The sequence below is a fragment of the Mobula birostris genome, chromosome 2 (assembly GCF_030028105.1).
Source record: "Mobula birostris isolate sMobBir1 chromosome 2, sMobBir1.hap1, whole genome shotgun sequence".
Lineage (NCBI taxonomy): Eukaryota > Metazoa > Chordata > Chondrichthyes > Myliobatiformes > Myliobatidae > Mobula > Mobula birostris.
Genome location: NC_092371.1, coordinates 134,107,793 through 134,127,923, shown reverse-complemented (window position 1 = coordinate 134,127,923; position 20,131 = coordinate 134,107,793). Strand labels below are relative to the sequence as shown.

The window sequence follows — 20,131 nt, the reverse complement described above, 5'->3', positions numbered from 1 at the left end:
TGGACCATGTGTTGGCAGAAAAAAAGTAGTTTAATTAATTCAGCACAATGTCATGGACCCAAGGGCCTGTCTCTGTGCTGTACTCTTTTATGTTCTATGATAGTGAAAAGGTTATGCAAAAAAACAAATAAATCTTATCAGGCTTCTTCAATATGTTCTGAATTGTTCAATATGTTGACCAGAGGAAGCATCACATATTTTGGCATCAATATCAAAAAATTGTGTGTATTTCTTAATTAAGAAAAAACTAAATTCATCATAACCATAAATGGCTCATAGTTCTGTTAATAGCTTAGAATTCAGCATAAAAATTGGAGCAAACAACCAAACTGTTAGGGACTTTAGCAGGTCAAAAGCTTCCTTTGAGGAAAGAAACTGATGATGTTTCAGGTGAAATACTTGCATTAGGTCTATATTTTGGTGATAGCTGCAGAATTCAGTGTCATGGCAGGACTGGAATTTGTTGAGTTGTGGGCACAGGGTACAAAAGTGAGGCCTCTAGTGTGGATTGACTGCTCAGCATTAGAAAGGTGTGGGGGGGGGGCGCCGCTGATGATGAAGGTGGTGAAGACCCTGCAGAGGTTGGAGCTGGGGCACAGTATGAGGTCAAAAGAGAGGGAAGAAGGTAACAGCTTGGCAAGGTGATGTGTGGTTGGGGGAGGGGTGAGATGGGGAAGAGTTTGAGCTCAGGGGAAAGAGTGGTGGAAGGAGGAGAGTGGAGTGTAGGATGGGAGCAGGTGATGGAACTTAAGATCAGATGATTGTGAGATTGGCAGTAGGGGAAAGTGGAGAAAGATCTAACAGAGCACTGGGAGCTTGGGATGGATGGGAAAATGAGGTGGTACTGATGGAGTTTTGGGAGCTTGAAATCAGGAGGGATAGCGAAGAAATCCAGACAGTGCTTCAGCAGCCTGGAGTTTGTTGAGAGAATGAGGAAGTCCAGACTGGGCTTTGTCTACCTGGATGCGGGTGAAGTTCAGATCCTTCATGGAGTTCAGAAACACAACAATCTGCTGGTTAAAGGAATCAGTCTAGCAGTGGACAAATAATGGACCTTGATACATTTGGAAAAGTAAGCTCAGAGCTCTGGGAATAAAACAGGAAAGTGACAGAAGATGGAGATGGTACTCTGTGAGACATGGAGCGAAAACTATTGGGAGAACTGGTGAATTGAATGCATGAAATCCTGGCTGGGGCCAAAGCGGGTGACCTGGAAACAGAGTTGGAAACATATGGGACAAGTCTTGGTTATGATGTGGTCAAAAAACCAGAGAGCAATGGAAATTGCAATTGGGCTGCAGTTAGACAGGGTTCCACAGAACTCCTGGCAGATGGAGGTAACAATTACTTTCCTACCATAGATGTTGCTCAACCTGATAAATTTCTCCAGCAGATTGTTGCTCCAGATTCCAGCATCTTGACAAACTATATGTTGTGTTTCAACCTAAAACTATTATGGATGTCCATGGATAATCCCTGATGTAACCAGTGGAAAATATGGATTGTGATCCATGAAAACATAAATCTAACAATTAATGCAGCATTATAGTATTGCATTGAGAATTGTTACAGATGCACCCTGCCCTAGATCACTTGGAAAAATAGGTTTTGGTAGGCATAGATTCTTGAAACTATTCTGGTTGATGTGCCTAGTGAGATTCAGGTTGGAATATCAAAGGTAATTTACTGCTCAGCATGTATATAATTTTCAAATGATGTATTTAATCATTATAACGAAAGGAAAACATTTTTACCGAATTGTTAATTGTAAATATAAAATAATCAATGTTCATTTACATTGGCAGATCACAAAAATTCTTGAGGTATTGAAGACCTTCTCTGCATTGAGCAATTCTACAATTGAGGGAATAGAGGTTCTCGCAATCAAATTCCAGAATATATTTTTAAATCTTAAGAAAAGTAATTATGATATATTGGACCCTCGGAGGAAGGAATTCGATAATGACTATGCTGCATTCATGAAACAAATCTTTGACTTGGAGGTAATATATTTTATTATTTGGAAGGAGCTAAATTTACTTGTCATTTTTAATTTGATCCCCCTCTTTATTTATATCTCTCATACTCTTTCCCACTTTCTCCTTTTATTGTTTAATTTAAACTAATCCAGCAAGGATTAGTTTAGTTTAGATTACCATCATGGCCGGCACAGACAGCACTGACCAAAGGACCTTTTCCTTTGTTGTACTCTTCTATGTTTATGTTCTATGTAACGATGTCTGAGGACCTTCATCTGTCAGGACAGAGTATTGAAAACATTGAAATCTAACTGCATTGTCAGTGTAATAAACACCACAGAAAATATAAACAGAAGATTGGTTGTAGGAGGATGTGCCATTGAGGTTGGGACAAGAAGAACGTATACAGGGGATTCTGGTTAATAGGGCCTTCTGTAATTGGGGCTGCCTTTTATTTGGGACAACTCTTAAAGAACAAAAACTAAATTGAGAAAATAGTTGGTCTTCCCTTTGTTTATTTGGGACACTATGCCACCCAATTGGGGCAGGAATCTGTTGCTGGACAGTTTCTAATTAGCGCCAGTCCCATACACGTGGCTGGTGGTGTAGTGGCAGAGCACTGGACTTTGAGGCAACTGGTCCTGGATTCAAATCTGCCCAGATCCTTGCATGCTTTCCATCCATGCTGTGTTGAGCATCAAGCTAGCAACTTGGCCTTGTATATAAAAAAACAGACAAATGCTAAGGAAAAAATGCTAAGGAAATGGCAAATGCCACCTGATGCATGAAAAGGAACAACATGCGGCTGCATAGCCACTAGACACTATACCATGCTTAGAAAGATCAGTTTTTATTTTGCGCCAGTTGTGTGTGTTAGTGTTCAAAAACAGTGATTTTTGTCACTGATAGTTTTATAATACTGTAGAAGTATTGGTAGTGTTCTGATTTGTTCTGTTTTTCACTTAAACATAAATTGTCACTCAGTTAAACAGTAGTTTGTCTTTTCTATACCTTTTAATTACTTCCATGAAACTTTGGCTCATTGGCCCAAAATGTATTGGTCCCGATGTGTCCTAATTAACCGGAATCCACAGTATATAGCATCTTCGGTTATAGAGTTCTCTCTACTTTATATGAGTGCCATCATACCATATTTTATACAATCATATAATCAGAAACAATAATGAATGAAAACAATTTGGAAAAGCTAAATGTTAACAAGCATCTCAAAGGAATTGTAATTGTAATGTTCAGAAATGAAATTCTAGATCTTTCAAGGGAACAAATGGTGTTGGTATGATTTCTTAATCTTCATTATAAGAAAATAAGGGTAAAGCACTGTAGAGATAAAATGGTTCACATGGAATCCCCTGTTTAAGAAAGGAGCAAAATAGAATGTGAGGAATACTTGACCAGTTATTCTGACCTCATTAATAAAGAAAATGCAAAGAACACTACTGGGGCCTCAGTTGTACACAATCTACAGATATGGTGAATGGATCATGTGTATTCAAGGGTAAGGGCAACAATTCTCTGACATGTGAATTCCTGCCTCACCTGAAAGGACTGATTAGGTCCATGGATGGAGGTGAAGGAGGAGATGTAGAGACAGATATTATACCTTTTATGAATGCAAGGAAAGTGGTGGAAGGGGAAGGGATGGATGGATGTCAGGAATGAACCAGGTGATTATGGAGGGAGCGGAAAGCAGAAAGGAGTGGGATTGCATTGTCCCTGGTGGAAATATTAAAGAATTATTATTTAGGAAGGAATAACGTATGGGTTCTGCAAACAAACTTTTTCAAAGGGAATAGAATGGATTTCAATATGTTCCCACCTACCAACTCAAAACTCACTATCTGAGACTGGAGGAGCATGGTGAAGAAAAATATTATTGATTCTGTGACTCCCTCTCCAGATACTCAAACAGCTGTAGTCTAGTCCATTAATCTGGGGATTTATTTCCAGTCATCTGGAATTACAACTCAGTCATCTGGAATTAAATTATCTCAACTGAATAAGCTCTAATTGCAACTATAATTGGAGAATACCTCTCAAGAAACTTCCTCACCTCAAACTGCAAGATCTAGCTTAAAAGCTTTAAACAAATGTTACTCTGTTTGATGATTAAACTTAAGATAAACTAAAATTAAGTGATACATACTTTACTGTCACTCTTCAAAGACTAGACTGTGAGACATCTGCACTCTGAGTTTGAAAACTGGCAGTGTAATGCATTTAATTAAGAATATGTGGAAGGGTATTGTTAGTAACTTTACCCTGTCAGTTTAATTCCGTCTTTAAGCAAGGTTTCAGAAGCAATAGTCGGGTGGGGGGAGGGACAGGGATAAGGATGGAAATTAACCAATGATTTGAGAATTTTGAGTGAATTAAGGAGAACCAGTATGAATTATATAAGGTAGAACAAGGTTTGACTAACCTTTACAATTTTTTGATTAAGTAGCAGAGTTTATGAGGGAAATATACTGTAGTTGATATTTACAGTATATGGATTTTAAGAAAATGTCATCCAAATGAGGCTCATGAAATAGGAGTATCGGTGTCAGCTTGCATATAAAGGAGATTTTTTTCTTCTCATAAAACCATTGCTCAGACTAATACTTTCTTTCAGATTTTATTTGGATGGATATTAGACAAGGAATAAATTTTCAAAATTTGTCAAATGAACTGAAGCCTGTCCTCACATTTTTATTTTTCTGTTTATTTCAGAACTTGCTTGGTGACTTCATGAGCAACAGTTTTTCTAAAATTATTTCTTCACGGCATGCTTTGCAGCTTTTACAGAGGTAAAAACAAATGTTTTATTAATGATATAATGAAATATAGAAAGGAGTAGATAATTATTTTATACTAGATCTGTGTAAATATTGTTATACAAAATTTGTACCTATATTAAGGGAAAGAAAACTTTAGCAGCATGAATAATTTTTTCATGAGTTGTTGAGTATATTGTTTTGTCAAAATGCGAATGACAATCCTTTGGCTTTGAGCGAAGGAATCCAGAAAATTAGATCACATGGATCCACAATGAATTGGTAAGTTAGGTACAAAATTAGCTTGGTGATAGAAGGTAGAGGTAGAGCAAAGTTTCACTGACAGGAGGTCTGTAACCAGGTGTATTCTGTAAGTATCATTTCTGGGACCTCTTCTTTGGGATGAAAATGTAAGTGGTCTGATTAATAAGTTTGCAGGTGACACTGGATAGTGGGGAAGATTGTCAAAGAGTACAGCAGGTTATAAACTATTTTGAAATTTACATATATATTTAGCACTCTTAGTAACAGACTAAGACAACTGTGCTGCTCCAAAGAGAGCTGTATGAGGTCATTCTTACCCTTGCCATTATGCTCTATATTGAGTCAACCTGCTGCTGGGGAAGTGATGTGGGCCACCTCCTGTGAGACTGTTTGTGGTAACTTATTTTTTATTCTTTCTACTTCTCTTCTAATATTTATATCGGTGCTAATGCTACAGTAATACACAGTAATGCTACTGTGAACTGTAATTTCCTTTAAGATCAATAAAGTATCTATCTAGCTATCTATACTTGTCTGATTGTAGTTTTACTAATATTCTATATGTACCTGTATATATGAGTACTGAACCTCTAAGCTGCAGTATTACCTAGTGGGAGTTGGGTGATTGGGTAGGTATTGCGGCCAGTCAAGAGATGGTCTTGGTGGGTTCGGAGGTGTGGATTATATATATGCGTATTCTGTGTTGTCGTATTTTTACTAATATTCTATATGTGCTTGTATATGCATGTACTGGGCCTCAGAGCCACGGTATTGCCTAGTGGGTGTCAGGGCAGGTCGACATATGATATTGGTGGGCTGGGGGATCGGGACTATATACATGCATATTCCGCGTCATTGTATTTTACTGATATTCTATACGGGTTTGTTAACTTGTATGTGTGAGGACTTGGCTGCAGTGTTGCTGCGGGGGGAGGGCATAGTGACTTTTATTCCATGAATGTTATTGTGTGTGACTGTAATGTATTTTTAGCACCTTCACCCCATAGTAATGCTGTCATGTTTGGCTGTATTTATTAGTATTCATGTATGATGGATTGACAATTAAACTTGAATTGAATTGAAAAGAGAGATTTTGGGGTCCACGTCCATAGATCCCTTTACATTGCTGTGCAAGGTGATAGGGTGGAATATAAGTCCTCTAGTCTCATTCCAAAATTTCCAAAGTTGGGACGAATGAATAAATGACTACAGTGTGTTGGCTTCATGTTAAAGTGAGCTGCGGGACCATAAAGGATTAGGGTTGGGATCAGGGGCAGGCCAACTCGAAAGTCAAGAAGAGCTGTGCTGACTTGTGCCAACAGGAAAGCAAAGCGTGAGTACTCACAGAAGATTCACAGATGCAGACCTCCAGGTCTGTAAGGGAAGTATCAGACCAGAAGGTAGATGTCAGGGAAAGTATTGAAAAGCAAAATCAAAATAACAGGTATGATGGGTCGGATAGTTTGAAGTGTGTATGTTTTAATGCTAGGAGTATTATGGGTAAGGGTGATGAACTTAGAGCATGGATCAGAAGATGTAACTATAATGCTGTAGCCATTACTGAACTATAGTTGAACTATTAATCAGAGACAATATCACAGCTACACTCAGGGGAGGCATAATGGAGGGGTCAAACACTGAGTCCATTTGAGTGGAACTCAAAAATGGGAAAGGTGCAATCACACTGATGGGATTGTACTACAGACCCTCTATTAGCCACCAGGACATTGAGGAACAGATATGTATTCAGGTTAAGATAATGTGTAAAAATAATAGGGCTGTTGTCATGGGGGATTTCATTTGGGACCTTCTTAGTGTAAGGGTTTTAGATGGGGCAGAATTTGTTAAGTGTAGCCGGGAAGGTATCTTAAATCAATTTGCGGATAATGAGCCTGGCCAGGGTGAACAGTTAGAAAACAGCGACCACAACTCCTTAACTTACAGGATAGCTATAGATAAGGATAGGATGGTACTTGTGGGAGAGTTTTAAACTGGAGTAGGGCAAATTATGAGGGCATTAGGCAGGAACTAAGGAGTGCCAATTGGGAACACCTTTTCTCTGGCAAGTCCACATCAGACATGTAGAAGGTGTTTAAAGATCAACTGCATAGAGTGCAGGAAGGGCATCTTCCTGCTAGAAAGAAGGACGGGGATGGAAATGTAAGAGAACCCTGTATGTCCAGAGAGATGATGAATTTAGTCTAGAAGAAAAAGGAAACGTATGTAAAGCTTCGGAAGTTAGGATCAAACAGAGCACGTGAAGAGTATAAGAAAGTGAGAAAAAAACTAAAGGAGGGAATTAGGAAAGTCAGGAGGCGCCATAAAAAGTCCTTGGCAAGTAGGATTAAGGTTACTAAGGCATTCTATATACATGCATCAAGAATAAGAGGATAACTAGGGAGAGGGTGGGACCACTCAAGGATAAAGGGGGGAACATTTGCTTGGATGCAGAGAACGTGAATGAGGTACTTAATGAGTACTTTCCTTCAGTATTTACCAAGGAAAAGGATATGGAGGACCAGGAGATCAGTGCTGAGTGTATAAATACATTAGGGCATTTAGAGTTCAAGGAGGAGGAAGTTTTGTGTCTCCTAATGAATATTAAGGTGGATAAGTCGCCAGGACCTGATTTGATTTACCCCAGGTTATTGAAGGAGGGAAAAGATGAGATTGCTGGGCCCTTGACTAGTATCCTTGTGTCCTCTCTAGCCACAGGCAAGATCCCAGAAAACTGGCAGTGGCTAATACTGTACCTCTATTTAAGGAGACAAGGGAAAATCCTGGGAACCATACACCAGTGAGTTTTACATTAGTTGTAGGGAAATTGCTGGAGCCCTGATTCCTCCTCCACAATTTGTTAAGGTAATGACATTCCTTTTACTTCATTTCCATGTTACTGTACTAGCTAAAGTTAATATCCAAAAATCCATCAATAAAGTATCTTAAGGTGTGGAAAAAATATTCCCTTTTAAAGAATCTAAGAGTGCAACTATTTCAGGATAAAGAAGGATTTGTTCAGAACTGAGAAGAGGTGAATGTTGTTGCACAAAGGGCTATCAATTTTTGATATTCTTTGCCTTAGAAGGTTTAGGAGGCTCACACTAGTAATCCTGTGTTGCAGCTTTGCTAGGTTGGCAATTGATTCATGCTGCTGCTCTAGAGTCTTTCACTTTTTACTGAACCAGGTTGAATCTGTGGCTTGATTATAATGGTAGAGGGAGAGATATGGAATTACAAATGTAGCAGAATTTTTTTTGCTTCTGTTTGTGGCTCTCAGCACAAGTTTCCTTTGCATCCCTTAATTCACTTCAGATCTGTATCCCCTGACCCTTGAACCATATGTTAATGGGAATGGCTTCTCTGTCTGCTTCCCTGTCTAAGTTATGCATATTGTGCACAGGAATTAGGAAATACAAATGGAAGTTCCATGACACATGGTAGATGAATAGGTCTGGTGAAAACCAGGATGAATGTAATAAACTGAGAGTAGAAGTGAAAAGGAAAATAAGATGAAAAGAAATGGAGTAAGAGAATAGTGGCAAGATTTGAAAAGGCAAGTGCTGTCAGTTGGGACCTTCTGTGTGTCACAGGTCACTAGGAGCCACTGGATAGTGGGTTAATTAGGCACTTGGCAAACGGCAGTAAAAAGGAGTGAAGTGGCCATTGTGGGAGCGACCTAGGTGCCAGAGTCAGAAACAAATAGGATTGAGTCCATAGCATTCTTAAGTGGGAGGATGAGTAACTAGAGGTTGTGATCATGTTGGTACCATTGAATGGGTAGGAAGGGTGACAAGGTTCTGCAAAGTGAGTTCAGGGTGTTAGATGCTAAGTTAAATGACAGGATCTCCAGGCTTCTGATCTCAGGATTGCTATTCATGTCATGTCCTAGTGTGGCCAAAAATGGAAAATAACACAATTTTACATGTGAATAAGGAGATGATGCAGGAGGGAGAGCTTCAGATTTTTGTTTCATTGGGCTCCCTCTCCATAAACAGGACAGTTTGTACCTGAACTGGAGCGGAACTAATATCCTTGTGGGAAGGTTTGTGCCATTTAAACTAGGGTTGCAGAGGGATGGGAGCCAGAGTGTCAGGGCAGCTAGTGGAGTAGTTGTGGAGAAAGATGTTGATAAGCCTACACACAAGGACACACATTGAAAGGTTTGAGCATGCTGGGAGTAATATTCCAAAGTGCATTCAGTTCAATGCAAGGAGCATTGTAGGTAAGATATGGACTATCCAATTGTCAGTGGGATATAGAGGGACAAATTTGTAGAAAATTGCAGATTGTTAAAAGAAACATAAAGTTGTGATGGTAGGTGATTTTAACTTTCCATATATTGACTGGGGCTCCCATACTGTAAAAACACTGGATGGGAAAGAATTTGTCAAATGTGTTCAGAAAAGTTTCCTTAATCAATACATAGAAGTCCTAAGAAGACAGAGTGTGATATCAGATATCCTATAAATGGAATGAGACAGGGCAGGTGACAGAAGTTTGTGTAGGGGAACAATTTGTATCTAGTGATCATGTTGTTATTAGTTTTGAAGTAGATATGGAAAAAGATAGGTCTGGTCTGCAGGTTAAGATTCTAAATTGGAGAAGGGCCAATTTTGATGGTATCAGAAAGGATCTGGCAAATGTGGATTGAGACAGGTTGCTTTCTGACAGAAGGATACTTGGTACGTGGGAGGCCTTCAAAAATGAAATTTTGAGAGCACAGTGTTTTTTTTTGTTCCTATCAGAATAAAAGGCAAGACTAACAGGTTTAGGAGCTTTGATTTTCGAGAGATTGAGGTGCTGGTTAAGAAAGAGAATGAAGTGCATAGCATGTATAGGCAACAAGGAACAGATAAGGCACTTGAGGAGTATAAGAAATGTACGAGAATACTTAAGAGGAAAATCAGGGGTGTTAAAAGAAGGCATGAGGTTGCTCTATTAGACAAGGGGAAGCAGAATCCTAAGGGCTTCTACTGATATGTTAGAGCAAAAGGATTAGCATGGTACAAAATTGGTGTGTGTTCCATTATTAAAAAAGGCCCCTGAGAATAAGATGGGAAATTATAGGCTTGTGAGCCTGATGTCTACTACTAATACTACTACTACTACTACTACTACTACGTGGACTCAGGTCTAGGGGGCCTGATGTCAGTAGTAGGTAAATTAGTAGAAAGTATTTCAGTAAGTATTTGGATAGATAGGGATAGTCAACATGGCTTAGTGTGTGGCATGTCATGTCTTATCAATACTATAGAGTATTTTGAGGAAGTTACCAGGAAAATTGATGAAGAAAGTGGATGTAGTGTGCATGGACTTTAGCAAGATTTTTGTCAAGGTCCTGCTTGGGATGTTGGTCAAGAGTTTTAGTCTCTTGGCATTCAGGATGAGGTAGTAAATTGGATTTTGCATTAGCTTTGTGGGTTAAGCCAGAGAGTATTAGTAGAGTGTTGCTTGTCTGTTACTAGTGGTGTGCCGCAGGGACTGGTACTGGGTCCATTGTTGCTCGTCATCTTTAACAACAATCTGGACGATAATGTGGTAAGCTGGATCAGCAAATTTGCAGATGATACCAAGATTTGGTAGTGGGTAGCAAGGAAGACTATGAAAGCTTGCAGCGGGATCTGACATGCTGAAAAAATGGGCTGAAAAATGGCTGGTGGAATTTAATGCAGTCATTATTGAGATGATGCACTTTGGGAGGACAAACTAGGGTAGGACTTACACAGTGAATGGTAGGGCACTGAGGAGTACAGAAAGATATCAAGATTGAATGAGTGCCACGAAAATTTACAAGAATATTGTCAGACCTTGAGGACCTGAGTTATAGGGAAAACTTGAATAGGGTAGAACTTTACTCCATGTGGTGCAGAGGAACGAGAGGATATTTGATAGAGCTATACAAAATTATGAGTGGTACAGATAGGGTAAATGCAAACAGGCTTTTTCCACTGAGGTTGTATGAAACTGGAAAAGAAGTCATGGGTTAAGGGTGAAAGGTTAAATGTTTAAGGGGAACTTTTTCACACAGTGGGTGGTGTGAAGTGGGGAATGAACTCCAGTGGATGTGGTGGATGCAGGTTTGATTTCAATATTTATAAGAAATTTGGATAGGTACATAGACGGAAGGGGTATGTAGTGCAATGGCCAAGAGATAACCTTTTAGCCTATGGGAGGACCTTTCAAGAGTTGATAACAATAGTGTAGAAGCTGCCCTTCAGTTTGGTTATTGGTGTTTTTGGTCTTTTGTATCTGTTACCTGATGGAAAAGGGGGAAATAGAAAATGACTGGAGACTGAGGGGTAATCTTAAAGAAATGTACAAAATCATGAAGGTTAAAGATAGGGTAAATCCACTCACACTTGTTTCCTACGGTGGGGAATCAAGAACCAAAGAGCAATTAAGTTGAGAGGGGAAAGATTTAATAAGAACTTTAGAGCATCTTTTTTACACTAATAGCAGTATAAATAAATATAATGCCCTGGTTCACATCTTTACTGTTATGCTATAGGTATTTCATTTAGCAGCTCTATAAGAGTTGCTGTTCTGCTTTCACCCTGTTTGGGTTATTGTTAAAGATGAGGGATGATGTGGAATGTGTGCCATCCAATTAGAGGGAGGTTTTCTTGGTGAGGGACAATAAGGTTGGGCTTGGGGCTTTGGTTCAAGAGGACATGAAGAGAGAAGACGCTGGGGAGAATCGGTCGTAGCATACGATACAGTGGGAGACCTGTTTATTCGAGATGGATTGTGAGCGACATTCGAAAGGTGGTGTGTGCTTTCACGTTGACCAAGGGCACAGTGTGTGAGCTCCAACTTGTGCACATTTGACTGTTTAATTAGAATGGGCCCTTTTCTTTTTGTTATTCTTTACTAACCCTTCAGTTAAAATTCATAAATACAATTCCTTTAATCGTATGCAGTGTACTGTCTGTTATTTCATGGCATTAATTTGTAACCAGGTAGCAAATGACACAACGTCCACACAAACCGAGGTTTGGGGTGGTATCAAGCGTGCCTCAATCCCTCAAGTTTGGCGGGGCCAGAGATTGTCTTACCTAGACTTATGCAGCCGAGGAAACCAAAGTGGTTTCATAAAGAATCAGCTGCCAAAGAAAGTAGTTGAGGCAGGTACAGTAATAACTTTAAAAAGATAGTTGAATAGGTACGTAGATAGGAAGGGTTTAGAGATTTTTGGACCAAATACAGACGAATAGAAATAGCTTGGATGGTCACCATATTTAGCATGGACCAGTTGGGCCAAAGGGTTTCTTTCCATGCTGTATCACTCTCTAACTTGATTACTCTATGTCCCAATTACTAAAAGGTAATTTCCAATGCCTTTGAGAGATCTACTTCTAATATTGAGTTATTATTTGGTTAAACACTGACCAGAACTTCTACAATTTTGTTTTGAACCAAAGTGAGAAAGGTTAATGGTATCATGACACCATATATTTTTGAAGTTCCTGATTTTCTACTGAATACATCACCTGGCTGACGTTAATTGGTAGATGCAGTGGCAATCAGCAGAAACGAAACAGTGAAGTTGCTACAATCAAGATTGCAGTGACAACATTGATTTCTTGACCATGTTTCTATCATACTTGTCTTCCTTTCATGAGAACAATATTAATCAATTTATCAAACATGTAGAAGTAGTGGATTAAATTAGTGAGTTACTTGTCATAAGAACTTGGGTATGATATGATAATATTATTAGTTAATAGGCAAATTATTGTGTATTTAGGAACTTAAAAAATAAAATATGTTTTGTAATTTTAGTCATAGGCATAGTCATAGTCATACTTTATTGATCCCGGGGGAAATTGGTTTTCGTTACAGTTGCACCATAATAATAAATAGTAATAGAACCATAAATAGTTAAATAGTAATATGTAAATTATGAAATAAGTCCAGGACCAGCCTATCGGCTCAGGGTGTCTGACCCTCCAAGGGAGGAGTTGTAAAGTTGATGGCCACAGGCAGGAATGACTTCCTATGATGTTCGGTGCTGCATCTCGGAGGAATGAGTCTCTGGCTGAATGTACTCCTGTGCCCACCCAGTACATTATGTAGTGGATGGGAGACATTGACCAAGATGGCATGCAACTTAGACAGCATCCTCTTTTCAGACACCACAGTGAGAGAGTCCAGTTCCATCCCCACAACATCACTGGCTTCTTAAACTGTCATCTTAGTAACAACAAGGATGTTTAATGAACAGTATACTCAGTGGCCACTTCATTAAGTACACTTGTACACCTGCACTTTAATACAAATATCTAATCAACCAATTACGTTGCAGCAACTCAATGCTTAAAAGCATGCAGATATGGTCAAGAGGTTCAGTTGTTCAGAACAAACATCAGATTTGGGAAGAAATGTGATCTAAGTTACTTTGACAGTGGAATAATTGTGCTAGATGGGGTGATTTGAGTATCTCAGAAACTGCTGATCTGGGATTTTCATAACACAAGAAGACAAGAAATAGGAGCAGGAATAGGCCATCCGGCCCATCGAGCCTGCCCTGCCATTCAATAAGATCATGGCTGATCTGTCCGTAAACTCAGCTTCATCTACATGCCTTTTCCCCATAACCCTTAATTCCCCTACTATGTAAAAATCTGTCTAACTGTATCTTAAATATATTTAGTGAAGAAGCCTCAACTGCTTCCCTGGGCAGAGAAGTTCACAGATCCACCACTCACTGGGAAAACCAGTTTCTCCTCATCTCCGTCCTAACTCTTCTCCCCCGAACCTTGAGGCAATATCCCCTAGTTTTAGTTTCACCTACCAATGGAAACAACTTTCCTGCTTCTACCTTATCTATCCCTTTCAAAATGTTATATGTTTCTATAAGATCCCCTCTCACTCTTCTGAATTCCAGAGAGTATAGTCCCAGGTAACTCAATCTCTCCTCATAAGTTAACCCCTTCATCTCTGGAATCAACCTGGTGAATCTCCTCTGCACTGCCTCTAAAGCCAGTATATCCTTCCTCAAGAATGGAGACCAGAACTGCACACAGTACTCCAGGTGTGGCCTCACCAGTACCCTGTATAGTTGCAGCATGACCTCCCTGCTCTTGGATTCAGTTCCTCTAGTAATGGAGGCCAACATTCCATTTGCCTTCTTAATAACCAACTTATTAAGTTGCATGCCAACTTTTTGTGATTCATGAACAAGCACTCCCAAGTCCCTCTGCACAACTGCATGCTACAATCTTCCATAATAATCTGTTCTTCTATTATTCCTTCCAAAGTGGATGATCTCGCATTTACCAACATCGTATTCCATCTGCCAGACCTTGGCCCATTCACTTAACCTATCGATATCCCTCTGCAAACTCTCCAACTCCTCTGTACAGTTTGCTTTTCCATTCAGTTTAGTGTCATCAGCAAATTTTGCTATGCTACACTCAATCCCCTCTTCCAAATCATCAATGTAAATGGTAAACATCTGCGGGCCCGGTACCGACCCCTGTGGCTCCCCACTCACCACAGACTGCCAACCGGAGAAACATCCATTTATACCAACTCTCTGCCTTCTATTGGTTAACCCATCTACTATCTATGCTAATACACTTCCTCCTACTCCATGTATCTGTAACTTATTTATAAGTCTCTTGTGCGGCATCTTATTGAATGCTTTCTGGAAATCCAAGTATACGACATCCACCTGTTCCCCTCTATCCACTGCACTCATTATGTCCTCAAGGAACTCCAGTAAGTTTGTCAAACAGGACCTGCCCTTTCTGAATATATGCTGCGTTTGTCTAATGGAACCAGTCTTTTCTACATGTTTCACTATTTCTTCCTTAATAACAGCTTCAAGCTTTTTCCCAACTACGGATGTTAAGCTAACTGGCCTATAGTTGCCTGTCTTTTGCCTACATCCTTTTTTAAAACATGGCGTGACATTTGCTGTCTTCCAGTCTGCCAGGACCTGCCCAGAGTCGAGAGAGTTTTGGTAAATGATTGCCAACGTGTCTAATATAACCTCCGCCAAGTCCCTCAGCACCCTTCAGGCCCTCTAGTTTGCTCATCACTATCTGTTTAGTGACAGTGATTTTTATCAAGGTTCTCACTTCCCATTTCGTCCATAACATCATTATTTGGCATATTGGACATGTCCTGCATTGTGAGGACCGACACAAAATAGTCGTTCAGTGCCTCAGCCATTTCTTTATCATCCAATATCAATTTCTCCTTCTCGTCTTCCAAGGGACCTACGTTGACTTTAGCTACCCTCTTCCACTTTATATATTTATAAAAACTGTTGCGATCTGTTTTCATATTTTGTGCAAATTTACTTTCATACTCTATCTTCCCTTTCCTTATTTCTGTTTAGTTGTTCTTTGTTGCTTTTTAAAGTTTTCCCAATCCTCCAGTCTCCCACTACTATTTGCGATTTTGTATACATGAGCTTTTAATTTGATACTATCTTTTATTTCCTTAGTTATCCAAGGCTGGCTCTCCCTACACTTATGCCCTTACTTTTGACTGGAATATACTTTTGTTGAGCACTGTGCAAAATCTCTTTGAAAGTATTCCACTGTTCCTTAACTGTCCTACCAAATAGCCTGTGCTCCCAATCCACATTAGCCAACTCCTCCCACATCCTGTTGTAGTCTCCCTTGTTCAAGCATAATACACTAGTTTTAGTTCAAACTATTTGATCCTCCATCTGTATGCAGAATTCAATCATACTATGATCACCCTTTCCAAGAAGATCCCTGACTACAAGATCATTAATCTTACCTGTCTCATTGCACAGGACTAGATCTAAGATAGTATTTTCCCTTGTAGGTTCACTAACATGCTGCTCAAGAAAACCATCGCGGATGCATTCTATGAAGTCCTCCTCAAGACTTCTTTGAACAACCTGATTCACCCAATCTATGTGGAAGTTAAAACCCCCCATGACAACTGCCGTTCCGTTCTTACAAGTCTCAGTTATTTCTTGGTTAATCGCCTCTGCCACTGCAACATTTTTATTAGGTGGCCTATAGACAACTCCCACCTGTGATTTTTTTCCCTTTACTATTCTTAATCCCTATTCAGATGGCCTCAACATTCTGCTCCATAGATCTTATATCCTCTCTCACAATCACCCTGATCTCATTCTTAATCAAGAGCGACACCCCACCTCCTTTGCCTTCCTGCCTATCTTTCCGTATTACCTGATACCTCTGGATATTTAATTCCCAGTCATCTCCACCTTGCAACCAGGTTTCTGTAATGGCCACTAAATCATATGCCTTGGTCCTGATCTGTGCCACAAGTTCGCTAACCTTGTTTCTAATACTATGGGCATTTAGGTAAAGTGCCCTTATACTCATTGTCCTTTTAGAATCTAGTGACCGATGCGATTTCTGCTTTTTATTTTTATGCACTCTACTCTTACCCTTTTCTTCACTAACTCTAGCTTTGGTCGCTGCATCACTTTCTTCTTCTTTTCTGTGTGGGTTCCCATCCCCCTGCCATATTAGTTTAAAATCTCCTCAACAGCACTAGCAAACAATCTCCCTAGGACATTGATCCTGGCTCTGCCCAGATGTATACCGTCCGGATGATACTGGTTCCACCTCCCCCAGAAGCGGTTCCAATGCCCCAAGAATCTGAAACCCTCCCTCCTGCAGCACCGCTCAAGCCACATATTCATTCTAGCTATCCTGCTATTCCAATTCTAGCTAGCACGTGGCACTGGTAATAATCCTGAGATTATTACCTTTGAGGTCATGTTCTTTAATTTATCGCCCAGCTCCTGAAACTCAGCTTGTAGGACCTCATCCTGCTTTCTTCCTATAGCGTTAGTACCTACATGCACCATGACAGCTGGGTGCTCCTTTCAGAATGCCCTGCAGCTTCTCCGAGACATCTCTAACCCTTGCACCCAGGAGGCACAACAATCATGCGCAACAATCTCTAATTTTCAGAAAATGGTGTGTAAAACAAAAACACCTAATGAACGGCAGTTCTGTGAGCAAAAATGTCTTGTCAATGAGAGAGTTCATTGAAGAATGACCAGACTGGTTCATACTGACAGGTAGGTGACAATAATTCAAATAACCACGTTTTACACCAGTGGTGTGCAGAAGAATGACTTTGAATCCACATCATGTCGAACATTGAAGTGCATGGCCTACAGTACAGCAGCAGAAGGCCACACTGTGTTCCACCAAGTACCTGAAACAGTGGCCACTGAGTATAATTAATTGTATGATACAGGATTGACACATGACCATCATGATGCTATTTGTAATGGATCATGGTTTACTTATGCTAAACTTATTGCCTTAGATTTCAGAATTTGAATATTCCATCTCTTGAGTCAGAAATTGAAGAAACAATTGAACGTATTCTTCAACACTATGTTGGCGAGTTAATGTTCATTAAAAAGGTAAGAATTTTATTTACATGGTACTGTAGTCATTTCTACTTACCAATTCAACTGACACATGAAATGGGAAACTTGATCTCTTCTACTTAATTGAAATCTTTAGTGGCCACTTTAATTCTTAATCCCACTGGAGCCTGGTTGCTTTTAGTTTCTTTGACTGTCATAGTGAGGTCCAATGTAAACAAGAAGAACAACATCTTACTTTCTGGAATAATTTTTTAATTCTCCAACATTAGATACATTATTTTTTCATTGTTTCAGATACTTAATCATACTTCTGGTCCTTTTCTCATGCAGTTTATTTAAAATGTCTCACTTGTCAACATGCATCTTATCATCTGACTTATGTTAACCTATCTGGGAATCAGAATCAGGTTTAATATCACTGGTATTTGTGATGAAATTTGTTATTTTGTGGCAGCAGTACATTGCAATACATAATCATTTTTTTTAAATTACAGTAAGAAATACATATATAAAAATTAAATTAAGTAGTGCAAAAAGACTGCAAGAAATAAGGAGGTAGTGTACAGTATAAAGGTTCATTGGCCATTCAGAAATTTGATGGTAGAAGGCAAGAAGTTATTTTTGAAACATTGAATGTGTCTCTTTAGGCTCCTGTACCTCCTCCTTGGTAGTAGCAATGAAACGAGGGTATGTCTGGGTGATGGGAGTCCCTAATGATGGATACTGTCTTTTTGAAATCCTTTTACAGTATGGGATTCCCAGCCAATATATGGAAAGTTCAAATCAGCTGCGATAACAACCTTATGTTTCTTGAAGCAGCCTGTGATCTCTTTACAAATTAGTTCCTCGAAATCCCTAGGACTGTTGAGTGGTCTGCAATATAGCCTTATTAACGTGGTCATATCTTTCTTATTTCTCAGTTCCACCCATAAAGTCAAACTAGCCAAAGATTTGTACTATGAATGATAGGGCACTAGAGAGTGTAATGGAGTGAAGGTACCTTGGATTATAAGTGCACAGTGTGTTGAAAGCAGCATAACAGGTAGATTGAATAATGAAAAACACATTTAGCATGCTGACCTTGAGAATAGCTGTTGGGACATTATGTTGCTGTTGAATAAGTGAATGGTGAGGCTGTAAGGTTGGAGTACTGTGTGCACTTTTGGTCACCTTTCTTCTTAGTTGTAAATGTGTGCACTTTTATGTTAATTTTAAATTTGTTTGCAAAATATTGATTTTGTCAATTTGATTATCTTTGCAGCATTATCACACCTATAAAGAGAATCCACATCTTATAAGAGACATGCCTCCTGCAGCTGGAAAGATACTGTGGGCAAGACAACTCTTCAGACGTATATTTGTACCTATTGACTTTTTCTATGTAAGTTTGTTTACAAAAAAAAAATCTTTTCTTGGTTGATAATGCAGACCAGGGCCTTTTTGCAAATGTGTTTGCATTACTTCCAGGTGCCTCTTTTCTATGAAAATATCTCCATCCAGATGACTGATGAGGCTTTATAAATCTTCATGTCACTGGGATTTGGCAGACACATCAGAGGCAGTCACCTCAGTTCTATCAGGAATTAGAGCAGACTTCTAATGGTTGTAATGAGATTGTAGCAAGCAGAGTTCATAACAAAGCCCAGATATGCACAGTAAGGTACTGTGAAACATAATTCAAAGCAACATCCTTTTGTTATTGCTTCAGGCTGATTTAAAAGTACTTATTCAGAAGGCTCTATTTTCCTTGTATTCACACTAATATTTCTCTCTCAACCTTCACACTCTCATTTACTGTTTTTAAAACTTTCTTGAGCTTAAATTGGATTGTGCTTCTGCTACGAAGGAATAATGATAATATCTCATTAATAAAATGTTTACTGAGAACTTAATAACATACAACAAACATGAAACAGCCACTGGAAGGAAGATAAGGGTACATTGCTATTGATCAAAGGCCCACTGATTTTCTCAATATGTTTTTTTTTAGCATGTCGCATCAGACAGTCAGCATTCTTGTCTGACGCATGGTGTCAGATTGGTCTCCTTTCGGATTAACCAGGTCACAATATGAACGTTCCTGACTCAACCCTTTTTTTTATGAGGCTGAGTGGCTAGCTCGACGCTCAACCCAGCACAGATGGAAAGCATGCTCAGGGGGTGGCCCAACTTGGATTTGAACTTGGGAGCCTTTGCTCTGGAGTCCGGCGCTGATGCCATTGCGCCACCAGCCAGCCCTCAGTATGTAAATGGCTTAAAATGTGGTGTTCAAGAAGGAGGATAGTCATTGATTCCAAGGAGATATAGATGGGTTGGTGGAATGAGAGAACATGGTGCATATAAAATTTAATGCAAAAAATAGCAAGAAGTTACACTTTGGTAGAAAGGACAAGACAGAACAATGTAAATGAGATGGTTGTCTAAACGGGGTAGAAGAACAGAGAGAAACTTATGGGATTTTAGGTTTAATTTATGAGATATAGCATATAAGAATGAGAAAGAATATCTGTAAAGCACTGGTCTGAACACAATTGTATTATTATGTCCTGTCCAGGGCACCACAAATCAGGAAACCTTTGACAGCTTCAGAGAGGTTGCAGAAGATATCTACTTGTATGATTCCACTGAGGAGGGTTTAGACATGCTGGTTGGCAGGTTACTGGCTATTGTGAATGCAGTAGGACAATCAAGTAGAAATTGATTGGCATGTAAGAAAGTATAGGTTTCTAGGAAATAAGTGAGGATAT

General features: G+C 39.4%; 1 protein-coding gene across 1 annotated transcript in view; it reads left to right on the top strand.

The window, feature by feature from the left end:
- The window catches only part of LOC140210901 (dynein axonemal heavy chain 8-like), a 1,093,299-nt gene that overhangs the window by 148,781 nt on the left and 924,387 nt on the right, over positions 1-20,131 (top strand). The window contains exons 12-15 of the mRNA XM_072280167.1: positions 1,806-2,003; positions 4,710-4,786; positions 17,318-17,417; positions 18,646-18,765. Of these exons, the coding sequence (XP_072136268.1) occupies positions 1,806-2,003; positions 4,710-4,786; positions 17,318-17,417; positions 18,646-18,765 (495 nt within the window). The remainder of the gene's footprint in view (positions 1-1,805; positions 2,004-4,709; positions 4,787-17,317; positions 17,418-18,645; positions 18,766-20,131) is intronic.